General features: G+C 52.3%; 1 protein-coding gene across 5 annotated transcripts in view; it reads left to right on the forward strand.

Moving 5' to 3' along the window:
* The first annotated feature begins 700 nt into the window (after positions 1–700).
* Positions 701–21748, forward strand: part of RNF111 (ring finger protein 111) — a 29802-nt gene continuing 8754 nt past the window's right edge. For 3 of the 5 annotated variants that reach the window (XM_078381200.1, XM_072981747.2, XM_078381202.1), the window contains exons 1-6: positions 1792–2101; positions 12407–13328; positions 15156–15282; positions 18270–18424; positions 19357–19560; positions 20896–21227. In XM_078381200.1, coding sequence (XP_078237326.1) covers positions 12431–13328; positions 15156–15282; positions 18270–18424; positions 19357–19560; positions 20896–21227 — 1716 coding nt within the window. In that variant the 5' untranslated portion in view covers positions 1792–2101; positions 12407–12430. Of the gene's footprint in view, positions 833–1791; positions 2102–12406; positions 13329–15155; positions 15283–18269; positions 18425–19356; positions 19561–20895; positions 21228–21748 lie in introns of those variants that run through there. The other 2 variants (XM_078381201.1, XM_078381203.1) reach the window with 2 other exon arrangements.

Consider the following 21748-nt stretch of genomic DNA (forward strand, 5'->3'; position numbering starts at 1 on the left):
GGACCCAGGCGCGCGCGGGGGGGGGCGCCCCGGGGCTTCCCAAACGAGATCCTTTAGATAGGACCCCCCCGCCCCCCTGCCCTCCAGCCGGTCTCCTTTGGAGGGGCCCGCGGAGATCAGCGGTTGCTCTCTCTCTCCCCCGGTTAGTGCACTTCCTGCAGCCACCCTGCTTTCCATACAGAGAAGCCCCCGATTTGCGGCCGAGGGTTGGCTTTCTAAATGCATCGCACGCGAAATGAATAAGCTTTCTTTCGCAGGAGAGCTTTTATTCATTCATCTCGATTCCTCGCCGTTACACCTTCCGGAAGCCTGGCATCCATTTAAAGTATTTTCTTCCTTGCAGCCGCGTTTGCCGAGGGCTTTCCTTCCAAACAACCCTGCTAGGTGGGTCAGCAGCGCCTCGGGAGGAGGGGGACTTGACACCCCACTCCCCCACAAACCCTCGCCGGTCTGAGGGAGGTTACAATGGCCAGCCACGCCATGCAGTGGGATGACTATTAATACTGTATTATCGCAATCATTTTTTAATCCCTCCGACCGAGTTTGGCCAGCCCTCGGCAGCGAGCAAAGGAGGAGGAGGCGGCGGCCGTGCTCTCCTCCGAGCGTTAGGGGGCGCGCGCAGTCCCGCAGAGAGACCAAGGGTGGGAGAGACGAGCCCCAGGGCAGACCGTCCCCGTCCCCCCCCCCCCCGGAGGAGCTCCGGCTGGGGAGCGGCAGCCTTCACTTATTCCGGATAGACTTCCGGTCCCTTCGTACATTCAGGGTAAAGGGGGGGTAACCTGAAACTCCCCCCCCCCCCCCGTAAAGGCAGTTACCAAAAGGAGGGCGAAATGTAAGCATCGCTTCTGACACGCGTGTGATTCAGACAGACAAGCCCATCCCGGATCGGGCTGAGTAGAGCCGTTTCCTTTGGAATTTAAATGAAAGATAGACCGTCAGAGTCGGGGTTGGGGGTCAACGGTGTGTGGGTCCCTTGCAACCAAACCAGCGGGTGTCTTGCAGCCCTTTAAAAGACGGGGAAGCCCAATCGACGGGTGTTCGCCTGTCAAGTCCCAGAAGACTCCACTGGCTGGGAGGAAAGCAGGCGGAGGGGGAAGCAGGAGAGGGGCTTGTGCTAAGGGGTGTGTATGTGTGTGTGTGTGTGGGGGGAGAGATCTCCTTAGGCTGGTTTGGAAGAACAGCAGCAAAAGAACCTTCCGTGGCCCCTTTTAAGGCGGGCAGGTTCATCCCCACCCGCACCCCCCCCACGAGTGCTTATGGGCAGGGCATCCTGCAGAACGTGCAAAGAGGGGCCTGATAACATTTGTAAGCCACGCATCAGAGGAGAGCCCACGCCAAAGCACGGCGGAGAGGAAAGCCACCGGTTGTTGCGTCTTGCAAGCAGCCCTGGTTGCGCCGGAGCGAGGCGAGGCGAGGCGAGGGTGGGAGGAAGGAGGGCAGGCTGCTACCGCGACTACCCTTGGACAAGTCCCACCTTTTTTTTTTTTTACACCGCTTTCCCATTGCCAAGTATTGCCCATCGAGGCGGCTTTCAGACGTCATCGGGCCTAAGAACACCCGCAGCGTGGTTAGCATCGCAAGGGCGGAAAGCGTGCAGTTCAGCTGAGTCTCCGAGCCCCGCCCCGCCCCGCGCGTTGGGGCCTCACGCGTACCGGAAGTGGACGCTGGTCCAAGTTACCCGGTCTCTTTGGGCTGGGAGAGGGAGAGAAGGGGAGGGGCGTCGGCGCCGCTTTCCGGCCTTGCCGTAAAGCAGCGCCGGGGCTGTCGCGCGGTGTCGTCCGCGAGCGGGGGGGAAGGGAGCGGGAGGGAGCGGCTGGCTGAGGCGACGAGCGCGGGGGAGGGGAGGGAGGGGGCTGCGCAGGCGACCGAACGGCCCTCGCCCCGGGACGGAGCCCTCGGCCCGCCGCGCTCCCTGGCTCGGGGGAGGCGAGGCCGGGCGCCCGGCCCGCGGAGGGACGGGCCAGAAGAAGGACGTCGCGACTCGGAGGAGGGTCTGGCCGGCCGGCCGGCGCCTCCCCTGCCCCGCCGCCGGCCTAGGCCGCTTCGCCCCCTCCTCAGCTCCGGGCTGGGGGCGCCCCGGACACCCCCTCAGCCCTCTCAGGTAACGGGGGCGGGGGGTTGGGGGGAGGGTGAGGGGACGCTTGTTGAGGGGGGAAGGGGTTTCTCGGGGGGGGGGTTGGGCCTCTCCCGCCGCCCCTGCGTTGGAGGGGTTGGGCCGGGAGCCGCGATGGGGGGGGTGGGGGGGTGGGGGGGGACGTGGTCTGTGTGGGAGGGGGCAGCGCTCGTCGAGAGGGGGTGGGTCGGGGGGGGGGCGTCGGAGGCCCAGGCAGGGCCCTGCCCTGAGGCGCTTGCAGTTCTGGCGTCAGAGGGGGGGGGGGTTGAAGGGCAGCCCGCTGTGACGCAGGAACGGGCCGAGGCTGGAAAGGATTGAGGGGGGGGGATTGATTCTCTAGGGCTGGCCTCTCCTGCCCCCCCCGTCTGTTCCTCTCCCCCCCCCCCCGCCGCCGTCGGAAAAAAGGAATGGAAGTAGCCCCTGAGGTACCCATGGAGAGTCGCCGCCCGGCAGAAGAAGGAGCGCCAGCCTTGACGGAGCTCAGCTCGGGGGTCCTCGGGGAGCCCCTCGGGGAGAAAGGCAGGCAGGCAGGCAGGCAGGCAAGCGCCTTGGCCGGAGCGCTCGGCGGCCCCAGTCTAGGTCTGGAGGGAAGGGGGTGGGAGGTGGGGGGGGCCTCCCCTCTTTGATGATTTTGAGGGGAGCAGCAAACCACCACCCCCCTCGCCTCCTTCCGCTGAACCTCCTTCAGAGGAGAAGCGCGATCAGTAGATCTGGAAAGGCGACGGTCCAGACTGCTCCTCCAGCCTGCGGCTTTTTATTAAAGTGTGACATTAATTAATAAACAACAGGGTGATGGCGGGAGCTGATGTGGAATTAGGCAGAGTAGTGTAAGCAAAAGGCAAGTCCTTTCCCCCCACCCCTGAGAAACTGCTAGTCTAAATTTAGGTTAGAAAGTAATGAGGCAAAATTGGTCAAAAAGGTGGCAAAAGACAGTTTGCAAAGTATGATCATGGATGCCTTAAAATATACTGGTAATCCTTGGGTGTGATGTGTGCATGGAGCTGAGTCGTGTGTACAGCTACCCTGTTTCCCTGAAAATAAGACCTAACCTGAAAATAAGCCCTAGTATGATTTTTCAGGATGCTTGTAATATAAGCCCTACCCCCAAAATAAGTCCCCGTGAAGTGGAACCCCACCCTCCACCATTGTGCAGCAATCAGAAATGAAGCATCCCCTGCAAATAAGCCCTAATGTGTTTTTGGGAGCAAAAATTAATATAAGACCCTGTATTATCTTCAGGGAAACACGGTAAATGTAAGGATGTGTCACTGAGTTTTAGTGGAACTTATGCCTGAGTAAGCATGCATGGATTATAGTCTAGGGGGATTTGGTTCTTAGTAGGCATGGTTAGATGTTTTTTTCTAGACTGGGACATATTATTTCCATATTCATAGCAAGAGCAATACCTCACTTTCTTATGCATTTTCTCCTGAAACGTTTGCTGGACAACCTGAGTATCTCAAACTTAGAATGCTTTCCATACCCATTTGGTCCAATACAAGGAAACATTTCACCAGTTCTGCCCATTTTGTTACCTGGGTCCTACATGGCTACTAATGTTCTGTTCCCTGTTTCCTAATCTCATTCGTCCTACCTGTAGCCTTCTGAGGCACAGGTGAAATTATTTCCATTGTAGGAATGAAAAGTCTGATTTCCTGTAAGCCACTCCTTGAGAAAACACCAGGTCTATGGTCAGGATGCCTTAATGTGGATTGGTTTCCTCTGAACATAGGTTTACCACCACTTCTTTCTACTCCCATGTCTTCAGAGTGAAAACAATAAAGACCAGGGATTTCTTAGACACAGTTTTATTTGCAATAATCATAATCATAATCAGACAACAGCAGAGTTGGAAGCAATCCTCTGGACCCTCGTGTCCAGCCCCTGTCAAGGAGGCTCAGTGGAGAATTGAACTCCCAACCACAAGAAGATACCTGAACTACCCAGCAGTTCATCAGATCCACAGAGGTAGGAATTTAGGGATATGCTTGGGTGAGTTCCATTCTGACCCAGGTGGATGCCATTGTTGTGGCCCTGTGCTCTGAAGGTCTGCATTGTTTAATGCTAAGCTCTGGAAAGTATATTACATGAACAGTCCAGATGTTTGCAGATGGATCTGTAGGTTGGCAAAGACTGGAGCAGTCCCGTCAACTGGAGTCTTAGTCAGTTTGTGGTTGTTCTGTCTTTAATTCTGAAAGCAGAGGTGGGCAGAATGTGTCTCTTCGGCTGTTGTTAGGTCTGTCATTCCCACCAGCCTTTGTGAACCTTGCCAAAGAATGCTCAGTGTTTCTGGCCATCACTCTCTGGACGGCTTTACTTGCCCACATGACTCACAATGGGAGCTGAGAGCACATGATGCAGTCACCTGTTTGGAGCTGAAGTGGTCCAAGGCTCACCAGTATGGGAGGAGCAGCAGTTCAAATTTTAAAATTGTCAGAAGTCCATTTAAAATGTTTAACAACCTAAAATGCCCATTTTCCAAATCTATAGTCTAGCTGCTTTTCATTTTCATGATGGGTGTGTGTATGTGGATCTGCATTTTTTGGTGTTCCATGCAGCTCATATCAGGGAAGACTCATTCACACAACTATCTGAACTTCTGGCCTTGTTTTTCAGTGAATTGCTAAAGCTAAAATGAGAGCCTTGATCTTCCAGGTTCATCTCTTCATTGATTGGTTCACTAGGCAGGGCTGGCCCTTGGATGTTCTCGTTGTCCTCCCAAGGTTTTTAGTTGGTTGGTTTTTCCTTGCAGAATTGCTCAAACGTTAAGCAAAACCAAGTCACTTGTTAACTCTCCTATGAAGTCTTTCAACTCCAGATAGATCAGAAATAGCACAAATTTGCATGTATCTGTTATACAACATGAGAGGGAGTGAAAGTGGTGATAAAGTTGTGAAGGGCAGACGTGTGCAGACATAGTATTCCTGTCCCTTTCTTCCTTTGCTAGTGTATAGGCAGAGAAAGAGCGGCAATACGGTACCAAGGGCTGGGTTAGAACCACAGTGGACTTTGTGCCAGTTGGGTACCCTTTCGCCACATGCCAGCTGGTCTACGTTGAAATCATTATGGACCACAGCAAGGAGAAATCTCATTGACAAGTTCTTAATTTGTTCTGCCTTTACGAACTATTTGCAGTCCTCATTTCTGCCATTGTTGGCCTTCAGCTAGCTTGGAACATCTCTTTAAAAGCACCAGTGTAGTAAGAAAGTAGTGGAAGATAAAAGCAGAGTGTATGTATCCATCACGGTCATAAGGGCAACAGTAGTAAAGCCACGAGAACATCTGCTTGAGACAAAAAGAGGTTTGTTGGGAGGGAGGACCCTGAAATGCAGCTAATCCATTTGTCCATCAAAAGAGAATAAATAAGATCAGGCTTTGTCTGGTGCCTGATAAAGGTGTTCCAGGGTTGGGGTGGAATTCTAGACAGAAAAGGAAAGGGGGAGTGTGTCTCCCTGGCCGTCACCAGCCTTGTCAAAGGAAAGAAAAATCTTCTCTGACTGTCCAAGCTGGCAAGTGCAGGTGAGTTACCTTGACTTTCTTGTCTCCTCGGTTGCAGAGCTGCCACTTCTTAATCACCAGGAATGCCATGAGCTGCTTCCCCCCCCCCCCAGTCCAAGGCAAAATCCAGCTAAGAACAGAGGTTGAGCAGGGATAGAAGGAGAGCCAGCTCACAGCGCTGCAGCAGAGCAGATGTGCTGGCATGAGAGAGCTGATGAGTAGGGGGACGCTTTCTAGCACAGCTGAACGGACTGGTTGCTCGTTCAGTCCGTTGGGCAATCCCAGTGTTGATATGGGAGTGTGGTCTCTCTTCCTCTGAAGCAGAACAGCCGATAGAGCATTGCTTCCATTGCATGGAGGGCTTTGAGTGGTCTTGAGCATCTCGGAGGTGGGCTGGAAAGAAAAGCAGAGTATTAGCTTAGCTAAAAAAAAAAGCCAGCATTTATGTTGACCTGTTCTTCCTAGTCATGTTGCTGCTAGGATTGAATCTGAGATTCTGACAGTCAGCCCACAAAGATCCTCCATTTGACTTTTGCTTATTAGCTGACTCTTGTTGGAAAGAGTATTTCCTTCTTGCTCCTGAGCCTTCTGCGCCTGAAACAATGTCCTACAGTTAAGAGTTCATAATTGAAGGGCTATGACTGCAGGCTTCTCTTTTACAAAATCATCTCGGAGATTGATGGATGTGTGCTAGAGGCCCTGTTGCCCTCGAAGATGTTAGGTTCATGAGTACAGGCGCCAGGGATTTCTCTGTACCAGCACCTAAATTATGGAAATGCATCTTAAGGGAAGAAGGCTGGCTCCCTCTCTGCTCAGCTTCCAGCAAGGAGCCAAGACTGTGTTGTTTTGTATGACCACAGGTGTTTAAAACTGGTTTTACAATTGGCTTTTGTATCTCTTTTGATGTGTTGATGAAGACTGTTTATCTGTTTCATTCTAAGTTGCCTTTCAAGACCTGATGGGCAGGAAAAAAATGAACAAATGCCAGTAGTAGTAGTAGTAGTAGTAGTAGTAGTAGTAGTAGTAGTAGTAGTAGTAGTAGTAGTAATCAATCACTCAGTCAATCAATCAATCAATTAATTAATTAATTAATTAAAAAGGAAATATGTCCAGGTGTATGAGTATGGCTTTCAAGATAGAGTTTGTGAAACAGGGCTTTAAACTTCAGTAAATGTTGGCTCTGGGGACTGTCTTTGGTAAGTGGAGAAGAGGTGGTTCCTTCCTTCCTGGAAACCAAGAAGCTTAAAATATTTTTATCCATGTTTCTGGATCTGAGCAATTACCTAAATCCATGTGGTGGATTTTGGGTTTGGATCCTCCCCACCCCTTCTGGCCCTGTTTTATTTGAAAGCATTGCCATATGAATAGGGAAATGTCCAGAAAGCCCTGCTGGTTTCTCTGTAAGGTGCAATTCTGAGAATGGAAGGGGCCCCGATCAAGCGGAAGCTTCAGCGGATAGAGAACCAAAACCCTTTGCATAAATCCCTCTTCCTCAGTGTCTTCTTGAAATCTGCCCTGTAGAATTGGGGTCCCCTTGAAAAAGCCTTGATTCAGGTGAGAAAGGGGGAATTGTCAGAATTTGCACTCCGTTGGCGCAGAAGGCGCTGTCAGATCAAAGAGCCTTCTGTGAGCAAAAGGTCAACATGGGAGGCAACCTAAGAAAGCAGTTCTTATGCCTGAAGGAACAGGCATGGTGGCCAGTGGCAGGCAGCGTCTGTAGCCCCCGCATCAGTTTGAGCTTGGGATCCTGTTCCTAACCAGCCAGCTGTGCCATGAGAAGAGCCGTGACTTTTCCACTGCAGAATTGTATGACCCCACCACCATGGAGGGTGATGCCCCAACCAGGCAGGGTACCAACCTCTCTCTCTCTCTCTCTCTCTCTCTCTCTCTCTCTCTCTCTCTCTCTCTCTGTGTGTGTGTGTGTGTGTGTGTGTGTGTGTGTGTGTGTGTGTGTGTGTGTGTGTGTGTGTGTGTGTGTAGCACCATTGTTTGCTTGTGTTGCCAGTTGTGATTAGCCCCAGCTCGTTCTTTCTGCCTCTGGAACATGGCCCAGGCACGCTGCCCTGCTGGAACAGTGGCTTCCTTCTCTCTGGCATTAGCCCTGGTTCTGAGTTTAGGATGCTGAGTTTTAGGATGCCCAGGGTGCTGAGATTCAGAATGAACTAACTGGCATCCAGGTGTTGGAGGATGCTGCCCTTGTGCTCCTTGCTCAGCAGCAGCAGCTGCTCACCTGTCCCATCCAAAGTCCTTTTCCTGGTTAAAGGTGCAGGCGGCACCTTTCGGATTGGCGGCATTGCTGCCATGCTGACTTTCAGCGGGCCCTGGAGTTTGAACCCAAAAGTGTTGCACCATAATGTGAGTCATCATAAATGCTCCCTACCAGAGCAATGGAAAAGTGACTTTCCACTGCTGGGAGAGGGGCTCCCGACAGCCAGCCGGGTTGCTTTGCTTCTCGCTTTGTGCTGTGCAAGCCCCTTCTTTGAGGCTTCGCTCTACAGCACAAAGGCTTGGTGATCACATGGCTGGAGCTGGAGGCCTGAATCTTTCCCGTACACGTGATTGCAGACTTTTATAGATGTAGCTGAGCTGTGAAATGATTCTCTAGAACAGCAGCTCCCACCACAGGGGTAGCAGCACCTGCAGCAGCTGACTTGCATCTCTGGCAGTGGCAGCAGCTGCTCCTGGAATGCCTGCTCTCGTTTCCTGCTGCAGTGGTGGTGGTGGTGGTGGCGGTTTTGCCCTGTAGTGTTTTCAAGCTGCTTTTCTGCTGTAGCATTCGAGCCAACTTAAGATGGTTTGAGCTCACTCAGCACATGAAACAGAACTGATGTTCCCGTCAGCACATCTGGCACATCACAGGACAGGCAGCTTCCTCCTTGCCTTTATTTGTGTGTGAGGTCCCTAGACTTGATCTGCCTAATATTCAAGGGAGGTAGTTGCACAACAGCAATACATGGGAAGTTTAGGATGAAAACAGCTGGCTTGATTCATGACTTCTTGCTGGGCAGTTAAAGGACTAAGAAGTCCCGTGTGTGAAATGAATTTTCTTCAGCTAACATTGGTGGCCCCTTTTGATGGTCTGAGGACAGTGGACCGAATGTAAGCTGACGCTAAAAAGCCTTGACGCTTATGAGGCTCTGCAGTTCGCTTTGTCTGTGCCCCTGCATAAAATAGTCCGTGCAGTGCAGAGTGTGGAGCTGGACGCATCTGTGATAAAACAATTGTCTTAAATGCTTGACGGGAGAGGTGGAGGATTGGAAACACTCAGAGCATTAGAGTGGAGTAGGCACCGTGTTTCGATATCTTAACTCAAATGTCCAGGAAAGTGGTTGTAAATATGAAATTATATTTGGTGTTCTCTGCCATGTTTAAACTTTTAACTTCTAAAGAGCTCCAGACATTTCAGAAAGTGTTGTTCCTGGTCTGTTTTTTTTCCCCTAGGCTCAACCCTTCAGACGGTTGGTGCCTTGGAGAAGCAAGCCATGCTTTTTTGAAATGATCCAAGGAGGTCCTGCCTTTTTTTCATTTTGGGATCTAGACAACTCGCAGATAATGATCCCGAGTCACAGGCACTCAGTATTGAGAAAGGGACACTTTAATAAATGGCTGTCTCTGTGGCTAGCGGCATCCCTCCTGTGATGCAGGTGGGGGGGGGAGGCGGCTCTGCAACCATGTGCCCGAGAGTGTCTTCTCTTTAGTTCTACCTGCTGGTCTTTTTATGGCTTAGACAGGTGCCTTTCTCACACCTTAAATTGTGTTCTTGGCAAGTGCACGTGTCTTCAATATTTCACTCTAGCTAGTTGCTTTAGAAGTAATTTCCTGATAAGGCCGGTAGAAATATTTTGAATTAAATGCAATGGTAGCACCAAATTTGCTGGTGATGATGAGCTGTGAGGTAGGATGCTTGCACAGTGCTTTGGAAAGTGTTGATCACCAAAACCTTGGGAAGAAAGAGGGTTCTAATAGCATCCCACGGATCTGTTTCCAATCTCTCTCTCTCTTTTTCCTGGCCAGACACCAGCCTGCATCAGCTTCTGATCAGTAGTTGTGGTTAGAAAGTGAGGTTGTGTTCCACCTGGTCATTGCCTGCAGATACTCCTTTGGTCTCTTTCCTTGTTCTTTGAGGAGTGTAGGCGCGAGCAATGTAGGTGCTGGCTGTCGAGCAGGGCTTGGAGAAGTTCCTTTGGTGGACGCTCCCATCTCTGAATCTCCCAGCTATGTTGAGGGGGGGGGGCGTCTGTGGCTTAACTCCAAGAAAAGAACTTCTCCCAGCTTGGCTGCTGGTGAGGGAGAGGAGGCTCCCTCTGTCTTCAGCTAGGGCTGCTCTTCCTTCATGGCAGTCAGTCCCTCCTCCTCCTCCTCTCTGATCAGCGACTGAGTGGCATGACGTTTTCCTATCATACAATCACCAGGGTCAGCCCCGCCAGTGTTTCATCAGAGTTGGAGAATGCTGAGCTGGGCACTTCCTCTTTGCTGAGCCTTTTTTTTCCAGGCATCAGCCCCCGTGCATTGGACTCGTTCTGCGCCGGCTGTTTCCCAGGATTCACCTTGGGCAGCTTTTTGTGTGAAAATGTTGAGCCACAAAAAATATCATTTGTGTAGCTAACAAAGTGTGTATGTGTGTATGAAGCACTGGGGAACGGAAACACACAGAGGACTCATCATTTTGATTTTTCTGCAACCCAAACACATCCTCCCTCTGCCTCAAAGGTATCCAGCCAATATACCTGTAACACAGGTGAGATATTGGGGTTTCCTAAGAATGTGCGTGCTCCCCTTCCACCCCCATGTCTTCACACGAGCAGGTCGCCTGGCCCTTATGTACTTGCCTACTTGGGATTATCTGTCTGGACATGCTGATTTCTCTTGCAATTCCCCCCCTTTGCCTGGCCACCAACTTTCCAAAAATAAATCAGAATGCCTGTAGATTGCAAATATACTTTTTGGGTGAAAGCCCCCCCCCTCACATCACGGTTGAACCCAGGCTCTTTGATAGCGTGATTAGCGGAACATCAGATACCAAAGTCAGAGTTCAAGAGTGTCTGTTCTCTCTGGCTCTGGAGTCACTGGAGAGTGTCTGATCTTCTTGAAATTGTTTTGTTGTGAGCAAAAAAATGTGTTAAAGCTGACAAACTCCTCTGTTGGGGCATAAGCAATGAAGGTGAACTGTTAACATCTTTGAAACGTAATTGCTCATTAAACTCGAGTTGCTAGCCCCCTGGGTTTTCACAGCAGCCACACCAGATGTGTTGCTGTGGTAAGTGTGAGGAGGGGGCTGACAATACATGCCTTCATTACTCCTTCCTCTCTAGACTCTCCTCTGTTGCCCAGGTTCTGAGAGACAATAAAAGCATCTGCTGCTAATTAGAAGGATGGTGAGCGGTGGCAGAAGGGCTAGTTATCATTGGAGCAGGAGAATGTTCGGGGCGCAGCATCCTTAGCAAATGTGGGTGTGAACTACAAACCTTGCCATTTGGTATGCCTGAAAACCTACTTGTATGCCTGCCCAAGTGTGACAGTGTGAACCTGGGGGGTTCGTGATGCCTGCACACCTGCGTAACTGGGAGACCAAATCAGGAAGATTAGACCAGGTACATCCGTAAATGCCTGTGGGTAACAATCTTGGGGTTTATCCTGCCAACTCCCTCCCCCAATAGTTGCAAACTTTTGGCATAAGTATTGAGTAAAAGGGAGCCAGTGTGTGGCCTAGTGGAACTCCGGAGGCCTGAGTTCAGATTCTTTCTTGGGTAGAGAAACTCACTGTGGGATGGGGATGATAAGCCACTCCTTGATCCATCTCACATGCCTTGAGAAGGCTATTGGTCACCAGCCATTTGACAAGTCATAATAATAAATCAAACGAGAAGGATAATATGGGGTTTGGTGCTGCGGGTGTTTGGTAGGAAGCCTGATTTGATCTTGCAGTTGTGATGGTGGCACAAAGATACTAGGAAATCTTGGCATAAGATGCCATACTTGGAGGTTCCTAGGGAGCACTCCATTCCGGGGAGAACTTTCGTAGCCCCTCCATCCTCAGCGGACTCATCCGCGCTGAGGTTATGAACCTCATGGTTGGACCCAATGTTTTTTAACTAACATCAGTGTTGGCTTTAATTCCAGTTATCCAAGAAATGTTTGCAATGAAACTGGATCATGGATTGCTAATTCCTGAGTTTTCAGGGAGTTCCACAGATTAGCAGGACTCTGCTGAAAGAGAATTCTGGATTTATTTATTTATTTATTTATTTTTTGTTAAAGCTTTTTTGCTTTAGGTATGCTAGGTTTTTTTTTTTTAGTTATCCTCAAATTTCAGGATGACGGAAGAGAATCAAGTTCTTCCTCAATCCCCAGTCATCAGTATTTTAACATGGCGTCCTGTGAGTCCCTTCTTGGCAGAAAACCAGTTAGGGTTAAAAGATATCCAACATCAGGTGATCTAAAACTTTGTAGCCCGGTCATCTCTAAACTGTTTCTCTTATTCTTCTCCTCTCCTGGTCCCTTTTTGCTTTCTGCTGCTTTGTTTCTTTGTATGTTTGTTCTGTTCTGTTTTGTTTTAAATCTGAGACATTGCAACCTGGTGGTTAGTGCAAAAACAATAGTTTGAAAAGCACAACATTACTTCCTGTACGGGTAGATTCCCCAAAACTGAGTTTCCACAGTCGTTCCTGGAACTTGTGAAAGGGAAAAAAAATGAATTCCACCAGGAAGTTCTTGGCGAGCACCTGTTATAACTGGTGTTTTATGGCTCGGTGTTCAAAGAATAATGTCTCGGTCTTGTGTTTGTGTTGGTTTCAGCCGGGCCTCCGCTGTCCTCCTTCCATGTCTCAATGGACTCCTGAATGTCAGTCAGCCCACACCCTAGAAGCGGATATGAAGAGTGACGTTTCTTCTGGTGCACCAAAGAGCCAGGAGAGCCTGAAGGGAATCCTCTTGAACCCGCCGCCGCCGCCGCCACCTCCCATCGAGGCTGCCAAAAGCTTCCCGGAAGAAGAGGTAGAGATGATTGCCAGCAAAGTCGGGGAGGAATTTTCTCACCTCTGCGGGGACTCTCAGAAGCCGAAAGGGGTCCCTGGGAGCCACCCGGAGCCAGAGGCCATCGTCGTGCGGAAGAAGCGCAAGAGCCAGCAGGCGGGCCCCTCCTACGCTCAGAACTGCGGCAGCAAGGAGAGCGGCCGGGTCTTAGGGCTGAGGCAGCGCCTCGACACCCAGAGCGAGGACAACGACTCCTCTTTCAGCGAATGTATCTCTTCCCCTTCGTCCAGTTTGCATTTTGGCGACTCCGACACCCTCACGTCCGAGGAGGACAAGGAGGCGGCCCCCGTGAGGCACACGCGGTCGGTGTTAAACGCCTCCAGCAGAACTCACGGCTCTCGGCCGCAGAAGTGGCCTCGGACAGAGACGGAGACGGTGCCGGGCCTGCTCATGAAAAGGCCCTGTTTCCACAGCGGCAGCTCTCTGCGGAGGCTCCCTTATCGGAAGCGGTTTGTGAAAACCAGCTCCTCGCAGCGGACACAAAACCAGAAGGAGCGGATTTTAAGGCAGCGGAAAAAAAGGGAGGTCTTAGCTCGGAGGAAGTACGCTTTGCTACCCAGCTCTAGTAGCTCCAGCGAGAATGACCTCAGTAGCGACTCCTCTTCCAGCTCCTCCTCGGAAGGGGAGGAAGATCTCTTTGTGTCGACCGGGGAAACCCACCAGAACAGTATGGCTGTTCCCTCAGGTAAGATCCGTGGAGCCTTGTGCCTCTGTGGTGCTCGGTCTGGGTCTCCCTGGTGTGACTGGGTCTGTTGCTTTGCCAGAGGCGCCAGGTCTGAAAAAAGAAAAACAAATTCATTTCTGGTTTTGAAAAAAGGCCACCGGGCTGAAATAACTCAAGTACCCTGAAACGTGGCAAAAGTACCTCCTATTCTCCCTAAAGGGTTCAAGGGACCTTCTTAAGTGAACCCGTTTGTAAAAGAGAGAGAGAGAGAGAGAGTCAGCAGAAAGAATCTTGTGATAGGGGAGGAGCTTTCCCTGCAGGAGGCCATGTAGAGGAGGACCCAAGAGGGGTGATGGGTGGGTGAGGCCCAAGATCTCTGAGGTCCGTGTCCGTCCGCTCAGGGCAGAACTTCTGCTTTGCTTCCATAACAGCAACCCAGTTTGGACCCTGGCAACATATTTATTTATTTTTATTTGATTTGATTTATACCCCGCCCATCTGGTCTAAAAGACCACTCTAGGCGGCTTGTTAAAAATATGCACATGTGAAAGTACCGTTTCTCCCAGTGGTCAGCTCTGCTAGGCTCGAGGGACCAACCAAACACCTGATGTGGCTCGAAGCATGTATTGATGTTCCTCAGTGTGGTGGTTGGTCAGATGCCGGCTGTTGGCCCAAATGCTGGGAAGGGATGGTTCTTGGAATAGTCTAGATCCGGCTCCTAGAAGCCTCTGGGCAAGCAGAGCCAGAGGTTTGGAATCTGCAGTCCGGACGTTCTGCAGGGCCGGAGGTCCTCCACCCCACGGAGGTGGAGAGTTTGAACATGGTGGTGCTGGATTAGCTCTGGGCCTCTCTTCCCCACTCGGCAGGCTGGCTTCTGCTTGCCCGGCATGAATATTCCTTGGCCGTGTCACCGGCACAGATGTAGCTGGGGCTTCGGAAGCAGCTTCTGATGCCTGGGGAGGAAATCTAAAGCACTTTATTCTATGAGCTCGTTTGCTTAACACTCGCTTGCTTGTTTCTTTCTTTTATTACATTTATCTTCTGCCTTTCCACAGAAAAACACTCAGCCCTTAAAACAAATTAAACCATGTCTGTCTTCTTGTTTGGTGACAAGCACTCGTAAATTTGCTTCCTCTTATCCCTGCTAGAGTCTAGGATGGGAGATTTTCTGTAGCAACTGAACATACTAAACCCATGAAAGCAAGAGAGTCTTGTGGCAGCTTAAAGATGGACTGACTCTGCATGGCCTTCCATGAATGAGGGTGGCTTCCCTTCAGTGTACGAAGTACGTCCGTGTAGGTGTACCTTCATCTTTACAGCCACCTGTGTTGTTTGGCTGAAGTTCACACCGTGGAGTTTAGTGCATGAAAGCTTATGCCACAACAAATGTGTTCAGTCTTTATGATACCACAAGCGTCTTTGGCTACTCTTATGTAGGTTGTTATGGTGGAAGAAAGCAGTGAAAAAATGATTAACCAGCAGTTGAGATGCACGGATTTACTGTTCTGTACAGACTGGGGGCCATATCCTTCTAGACCTCTTTCCCAGCAAGACATTTATTTACAGGGGAGCACTTAGCATGGGCCTCACTCCCTCACAGGAGGAGACTGTCCAGGCATCTCCGAGCTTGCTTTATGGAGGCGACGTGCTGGTCTGGCCCCATTCCAGAGGGTCCACATATGATGAGACACCGCCTGCCAGAAGACAGTGGCGCCCTTTACATTTCCTGTGCTGCCTGTTGATTGTCTCCACTCCGTACCCTTTTGCTTTCCATGCCCCGTGAAATGCCGCCCTGTTGTGACTTCCCTCCACCTGACTCCTACCTCTCCGTCGCTTCCTGCATTTCAGGGACTATCGATGAAGACGTGGTGGTGATCGAAGCGTCCTCCACTCCCCAAGCCACTGCCAATGAAGAAATCAACGTTACCTCAACAGACAGTGAAGTAGAGATTGTAACAGTTGGAGAAAGTTACCGGTAAGGCCTCCCCTGGCTCATCTTGTTCTTTGTTTTGGTCAGAATAGGATCCTTTCCGGAGATGGAGCAAAGGTCTTTCTGGATGCCCTGGAGCTTAAACTCCTTAAACATTGTGACAGATGGGACTCATAGGCGAATTGCAGAAGGCTCCCAGCTTTGGCTTCTACTCAGGATCCTCGTTCCTCTTCTCTGTTTGCTGCCTGGTGCGCCAGACCCTAAGAGGTGCCCTCTCTGGGAGGCAGAGTTTTCGCCTCCAAGGGTGGCCCTGCCGGGAATGTTTTTGGCTGCAGCACTCCTCGGACTCAACCAACGTAGTCAGTGGGGAAAGAAGATGGGAGTTGCAGCCCCCACCCCAGGAGAAGGGGGCCTTGCTCCCCTCCCCCACCCTTGCCTGGGGACTGGGGTTGGGGACACCCTCCTGCCTTTGGCTGGAGCCAGTCCTTCTGCCTTGGCAGGAGTTGGGGTCTGGCTCAGTACTGGTGGCCAGAGAGCCTTCCTGTTGCAGGTTGATCGTTGAAAAGGGGTCAGGGAGAGAAGGGGAGCTTCTCCTTTCCAAGCAAAAGGTTCTGGTCGCAGTCTTGAGCACCTCCAGGAGGAGAGGCAAGAAGCAATCCCTCTTCTGGTGACTGCATGCCATCATCCTAAGCTAGGCAGGCCAGGCCTCTTGCAGAGGGTGACTTCCTGTGTTCCCTCCAAGCCCTCTCAAAAACCTGATTCTGAGAAATCCATTAGCTCTAAACCAGAGTGTTTTTTTTTCCTTTCCGTCATCCCCCCCCTCCCCCGCATTTGGTCAATGTGAGCTGTCTCCAGAGCTGAAGTTTCCTACCTGGGGGACATTCTTAATTGGACAGAATGCTGGTTGTTTAGGTAAATGGTGGCATTAACAGGCTTCTGCGGCTGCCTTTCCCAGTCAAAATGAGAGCCTTGCTGAACGACAGAAATGCGTGGCTTCAGGCTGCTAGCATTTACCTTGTTTTGTGTTTGTGCTCTGGTGCATTTGCAAATACCTTCTTATGGATCCATTTCAGAGAGAGAGAGAGAGAGAGAGAGTCAGTCAGTGAGCCCACCATCCGTTTATAGGGTTATTTCGTGGCTCTCCATCGTGGGTCCCTCCTGTATCTTGGACCTGCGGAAGTTTTTTCCTGTCACGGAAGAGAAACAGGGAGCCAGGCTGTTGTCATGAGTTTGTTTTAAATACTCTGATCCTCCTGCTCCTTCTCTTCCCCGTGCGTTTTATTTTGCTGGGGGCCTCATGGTTTAGCCTCCAACATCTCCCTTGTTCCTGTCTCATTAAATGAGATGTATTATTTGCGTTGCACATGAAAGCGTCTTTCCACCCAGCTGCAGGGAGATGCTGCAGTGGTGCTCGGGAGAAATATGCAGATCCCCTCTCGAGCTGTCAGTTACGTTGGTCTTGTGAGTCACAGCAGCGCTTTAAAGTGTCAGCCCTGGATCAAATTGTGCTCACAGAACATTCCTTGATGCCCTGATCAAAGATGAATGGAATGCTTTCTATAACCTTCTGAATCCAGTCTTCTCAGCAAATGAGAGGAGAGCCAAGCAACAACTCTCTCTTCGACCCTTCAATATGTATGAATCTTTCCCCCTTTAGAATTGGTAGTCACCACGCTAATGCTCTCTTCAGGTTTTGTTTTTAAAGAAACCTGGCATCTCCTCCAGGGATTCCCTTTCCTGCACCCTCTCTCCCCGGCGCAGCAGCAGCAGCTGTCTGTCGGCTGGCCGAGGGAGCAGAGGATCCTGAAGATAGCCGAACCCAGAAGCCTGTTCTTGGCAGGACCTTCTGCCTCCCTTTCCCACCCACGGGTATGCCTGACTCCAGCCTGTTTTCATAATAATTACGAGGACGTCATCTCCCTCGTGTTCTCCTGCAGGTGTGACTTGCTGTCTCTCGCTTGTTCCTGCCGCGCATGCCCCTCTGTTGGCATGACTTTGGGATGCTCTGAACTTGTCCTGGTTTGCCTTCTCCCCCCCCCCCGCTCAGCCACCCCACATCAATAAGATCCGGCATGCTTGGAAACAAATATAGGACCTTACTGGCATAGTGGGACTCGGGTTTTTTGACAGAGCCACTAGTGGCTATGAAACACCCATAGCCCTTGATTAGCAGGCGGCCTTCGCTGGCTCTCTGCCTGCACCTCGGCTGCTGCAGAACGGGTTGGGATAACTAGGGGCTTGCAGGGTCTCAGGCAAGGAAGAAACTTACCCACCATGGGGTCCTTCTCCGTGGAGACACTGGCGTCTTGACCTGGAACTGTCTGCATGCAAAGCAGGTGGTCCCTGGGGGGTGGGTGGGGTGGGGTCTCTCCCTAGCTTGAGGTTGGGAAGTCGGTTCTTTTTTCCCCAGGGATTCACAACCTGCTGAAGTGTCTCACATGGTTCTTATTGGCTCCAGTTTCCCCTGCTGGGTTTGGGAAGGTGTTCCCCGGCCCATCAGTCCCAATTTTATCTGTTCCGATTAGCCACAAGTCTCTAGAGTTGCTTTTCCACGCTGCAGAGAGCTACGGTTTTTGTGTCCTACGTGTCTCAGAATTGCCCAGCCGGCCAACGTGGTCGCTGGTGGTGATGTCCCGAGAGGTAACTTTCCTGGGCTCTGGAATCTCAGGTCCTCCTGCTGGAAAGCCTGTTTCTTCTGAGAATTTGGGGTCTGAAAACTTCATGTATCCATGCAACTGTACACAAACTGAACCATAAAATTTAAGATCCGGCCCTGAGAACCACAGAACCTTAATTTCAAAGACTAAAAAGGAAGACAGTAGATTTTGCTTTAAATGGAATGATCTACAAAACTCTTTGGAATTTTTCTCTTTGTGATACTGTACATTGTGTTCTGCCCCAGTGGCATCAGGTGATTGTGCTGTCACGGGGGGCGGGGGTAGAGGGGGAAAGGTGGGCTTGATCCTGTGGGCAGAGCATTCAGGAGCTGGTGGTGGTGGGTGGTCTTTAGCCCCTCTGTTCCCGCCTGGCAGGTCTCGCTCGTCTCTTGGCCACCCTCGCTCCCACTGGGGTCACAGTTCAGGCCCACGGCCGCAGGAGCAGCGGAGTCGGAGCAGGATTTCTACAGTCATCCAGCCCTTGCGACAGAACGCGGCGGAAGTCGTGGACCTGACCGTGGACGAGGACGGTAAGGTGCAAGTGGCCGTGGATCCGTGTCCTTCCCCCTGATCCGGTCAGAGAGGGTCTGGCACCGTTCTGAGAGGAGGCAGCTGGGTTTGCCCTTAAGCGGCTCTGATTCAGCCGTGGCCCCTGCTGCTTCCCCTCCTCCCTGGAGAAGAGCGGCCGTGTCATTCCCTTGGGGGAAGAAGCCCGGATGGGGTCTGCCACTCCCGGCGGTCCCGGCTCAGCCAGCCAATGAGGGAGGCCCTCTGGGAGTGGAAGGATAAAGACCACAGGGTGGCCGCAATAGGTTTGGATATATTTATTAGATTGATCAACATAACAGCTAAAAAAAAAAATCTAATAGAAGTCATGAATGATCTTTAGGTCTTTAACTGGGTACCTAACACAAGCCCGTGGGCCAGTGCATGTGGAATATAATAATAAGTAAACCCCTGCACACAGTGGTTTATAGCCACCCCTCTGGCTCCCGGCAGCCTTCTTCCTAGCTGTTGCCTCCATTTGCTCTCCCAGTCCCTCCCCCAGCTCATACCTGGAGAAGTCCAGGTTGCAGGTGGCGCCTCCTCTCAGCTGCAAAAACATTCGTAGGTTTGTTGCTGTTTCTTTCCTTCCCTCCCCTCCCCTCCCTTCCCCCCCCCCCGGCAGCAGCCCCTATTCAGCCTCCAGAGTGATGGGGCGAGAGAGGTGGGAGTGGTCAGACTCTTCCTACAGCTTTCTTGTAAGCGAGAGGCAGAGGTGGTTAAGACTGGCCCGGTAAGAGGATCCACAGAACCACTGAGGGCGAAGAAGGCCCGAGTGCCGTTTTTAGAGGGAGCCCGCCTCTCCCGGGGAAAGGATGCTGAGGGGAGCTCAGGGATAAGCTCACGGGTGCAATGGCACGCCTGACAGGCTGCCCAAACAGGCTGCCCTGTTGCGAACGGCTGCGCTTTGTCTTCGCAGAGCCGACGGTGGTGCCCACGACGTCTGCCCGAGGGGAACCCCAGCCTGCCAACCCGGCATCTGACAGTAGCGGCCACCACGCCCCGGCCTCAGAGCAGGTCTCTGACGTCCCTCCCGGTGTCTCCAACACCCAGCCCTCCTTTGTCCCCGAGCCTCTGGTGGTCCTCACCGGCAGTGGAACTGCTGCTGGGAATTCGGCAGGAGGTACTGGATGAGATTTCCTCCCTTTCTGTCCCCCACCCCGTCCTGACCCCCATTTGGTGTGAAGAAGGTGGGTGGCCGTCGCTGCCCCTGTGCTTTGAAAAGGGGGGGGCAGCCTTTGGCACAGAGGTGTGGTTTTTTTGGGGGGGGGAAGTCAGCAGGGCCTGGGTGTTCCTCTTCCTCAGAGGCCTGCCGTTCTCCTTGCAGGGGCTTATCTCCTGAGCAAGCAACGAGTGAGAATCTCAAAAGAGGTCTGGCCCAACCATTAGGGAGGCCTCCAGGAACACCTTTTGGTGCTTTTGGGCTTTGCTCTGTGGCTCAAGAAACGAGCCTCTGCAGGGGAAACAAGGGACCACGGGGCTTAGGAAGAAGCCCAGGGATCGTCTTGGCCTCTCGGTTTCCTCAGCCAATCCATCCCCCGGTCGAGAGTATTAAGAGAGAGGAGGGATGGCAGAAGATGCCGCCTCTCTGTAGTGGACCCCTTGGTCAAGTGAGGGGACAGTTTGTCAGAGACAGAAGTCCCCCTGGGTTGCCAAATCATGAGGCTGGTTGCCACCGTGGAAAATGAGCAGCAGAAGGTAGAAGGAGCAAGCTCTCAGGGAGGCCCTGGAAGAGACCTCCGCTTCTGCTTCCACTTTTTCGTCACAGGTAGGGGGAAGGGAGGAGAAGGTGCAAGAAAGCAAGCCTCTCTGGCTTAGGGTTCCCCTCTGAAGCCAGGCAGAGCCTGGTGGCTTTCTAGAGCAGCTCTAGAGCCCTGGAGACCAGGCAGAAAATAATTTGACAAGGAAGGACCGACGGTGACCTCGGCATGCAGTTGAACATTGACTGAGGTGGAAAGCCCTAACGTGCTGCCATGGTGTTTAATCTTAAAACCGCTGGGAGCCGTCTTTTGCGCAGTCTCGAGTTTGGGAAAGTGAGCAATGCTGTAAAAGGTTTGCATCCTTCTCTGAGCTCTGGGGGCGAAATGTGGAGCCTCGTGTTGACCGAACGACACCTCCTGTGCTCCAGGGGCAGGCATGCAGGGACCCCAAGACTGGCCCGAATAGGAGAGGAGAGAAACACGCTTGGGAACTGAAGCGGTTGCACGTTGAGGGGGGGGAGCTTTACAGGAGCCGGCCGGCAGTGGACATGGGGTGGACTGTGCTGTGGGAGAGGAAAGCTGGCTGGCAGGCCAACAGGAGCCCTCTGCACACACGGACCTTCCCTCTGGCTCCCTTGAGCGCAGGCCCGCCGCCCGCTGCGCTGCTCCCACCCTTTCCAGGCTGCCCTTTTGCCACCAGCGTGCTCGCGTATATCAGTTCCGCGTAGGCATCTGTCTCTCGTTCTTTTGGATTTCAGAGGACGCCAGAGGGAATACCTCAAGTGCAACACTGGAACCCGGCCCCCCGGCCCTGCCGCGGCTGCCCTCCTGCTGCCCCCAGCATTCCCCCTGCAGCGGCTCTTCTTCGCAGAGCCACCATGTCCTGGGCCACTCGCACGCCAGCTGCTTCCAGCAGCACGGGCACCCCCTGCCGCCCCACCACCACCACCATCACCACCACCATGCCCCCCACACCAGCGTCCCCCTCTCCCCGCCATTCAGCGAATCCAGCTGCCCTGTGGAGCGGCCTCCCCCCGCACCCGCGCCTGGTGGACCGAGCAGCACTGCGGGCACCGCTTATCATGACCAGGCAAGTGGAATTCCTGCCTCTGAACTTCCCTTGTTTGTTCCTTGGAGCTCGAAGGGGGGGTCCCGCCTCCCCCAGCACTGGGGCTGAAGTGGTGACCTTGAAACAGGGGAGAAGGTTTCCTCCGAAAGGTAGAGTACACCTTTATTTCTTAAGAAGACCTGAGAGTCCCCACTACTTCGCTTTGGGTTTGTTGAAAGCTTGCAGGAATGGGGGGCACACAAGCTTGTGTTGTCGGCTGAGCGCCCCCTTTCCCTTGGTCCAGAGGCAGGCCCCACAGCCGTGCTTCCTGCGGTCAGGACAGCCCGTGCCGGAGAGCACCTCCGTTGATCCCAGGAGCAGCTGCTGGGCCCAGTTTTTACCAGCTCTGCCGCGTGCCCGCTGGGTATAGTGGTGTTTACTCTCCAAAGGGTGACGGACCTCAGATGACCGCCTCGGTCTTGAAGGGCTCGTTTCTGTCCTGGTGTCCGTTTTGGGAAGCAGACATTCTTGTTTAAAAAATAATTGACTATCAACACATCTTT

This window comes from Pogona vitticeps, chromosome 12 (genome assembly GCF_051106095.1).
Source record: "Pogona vitticeps strain Pit_001003342236 chromosome 12, PviZW2.1, whole genome shotgun sequence".
Classification (NCBI taxonomy): Eukaryota; Metazoa; Chordata; class Lepidosauria; order Squamata; family Agamidae; genus Pogona; species Pogona vitticeps.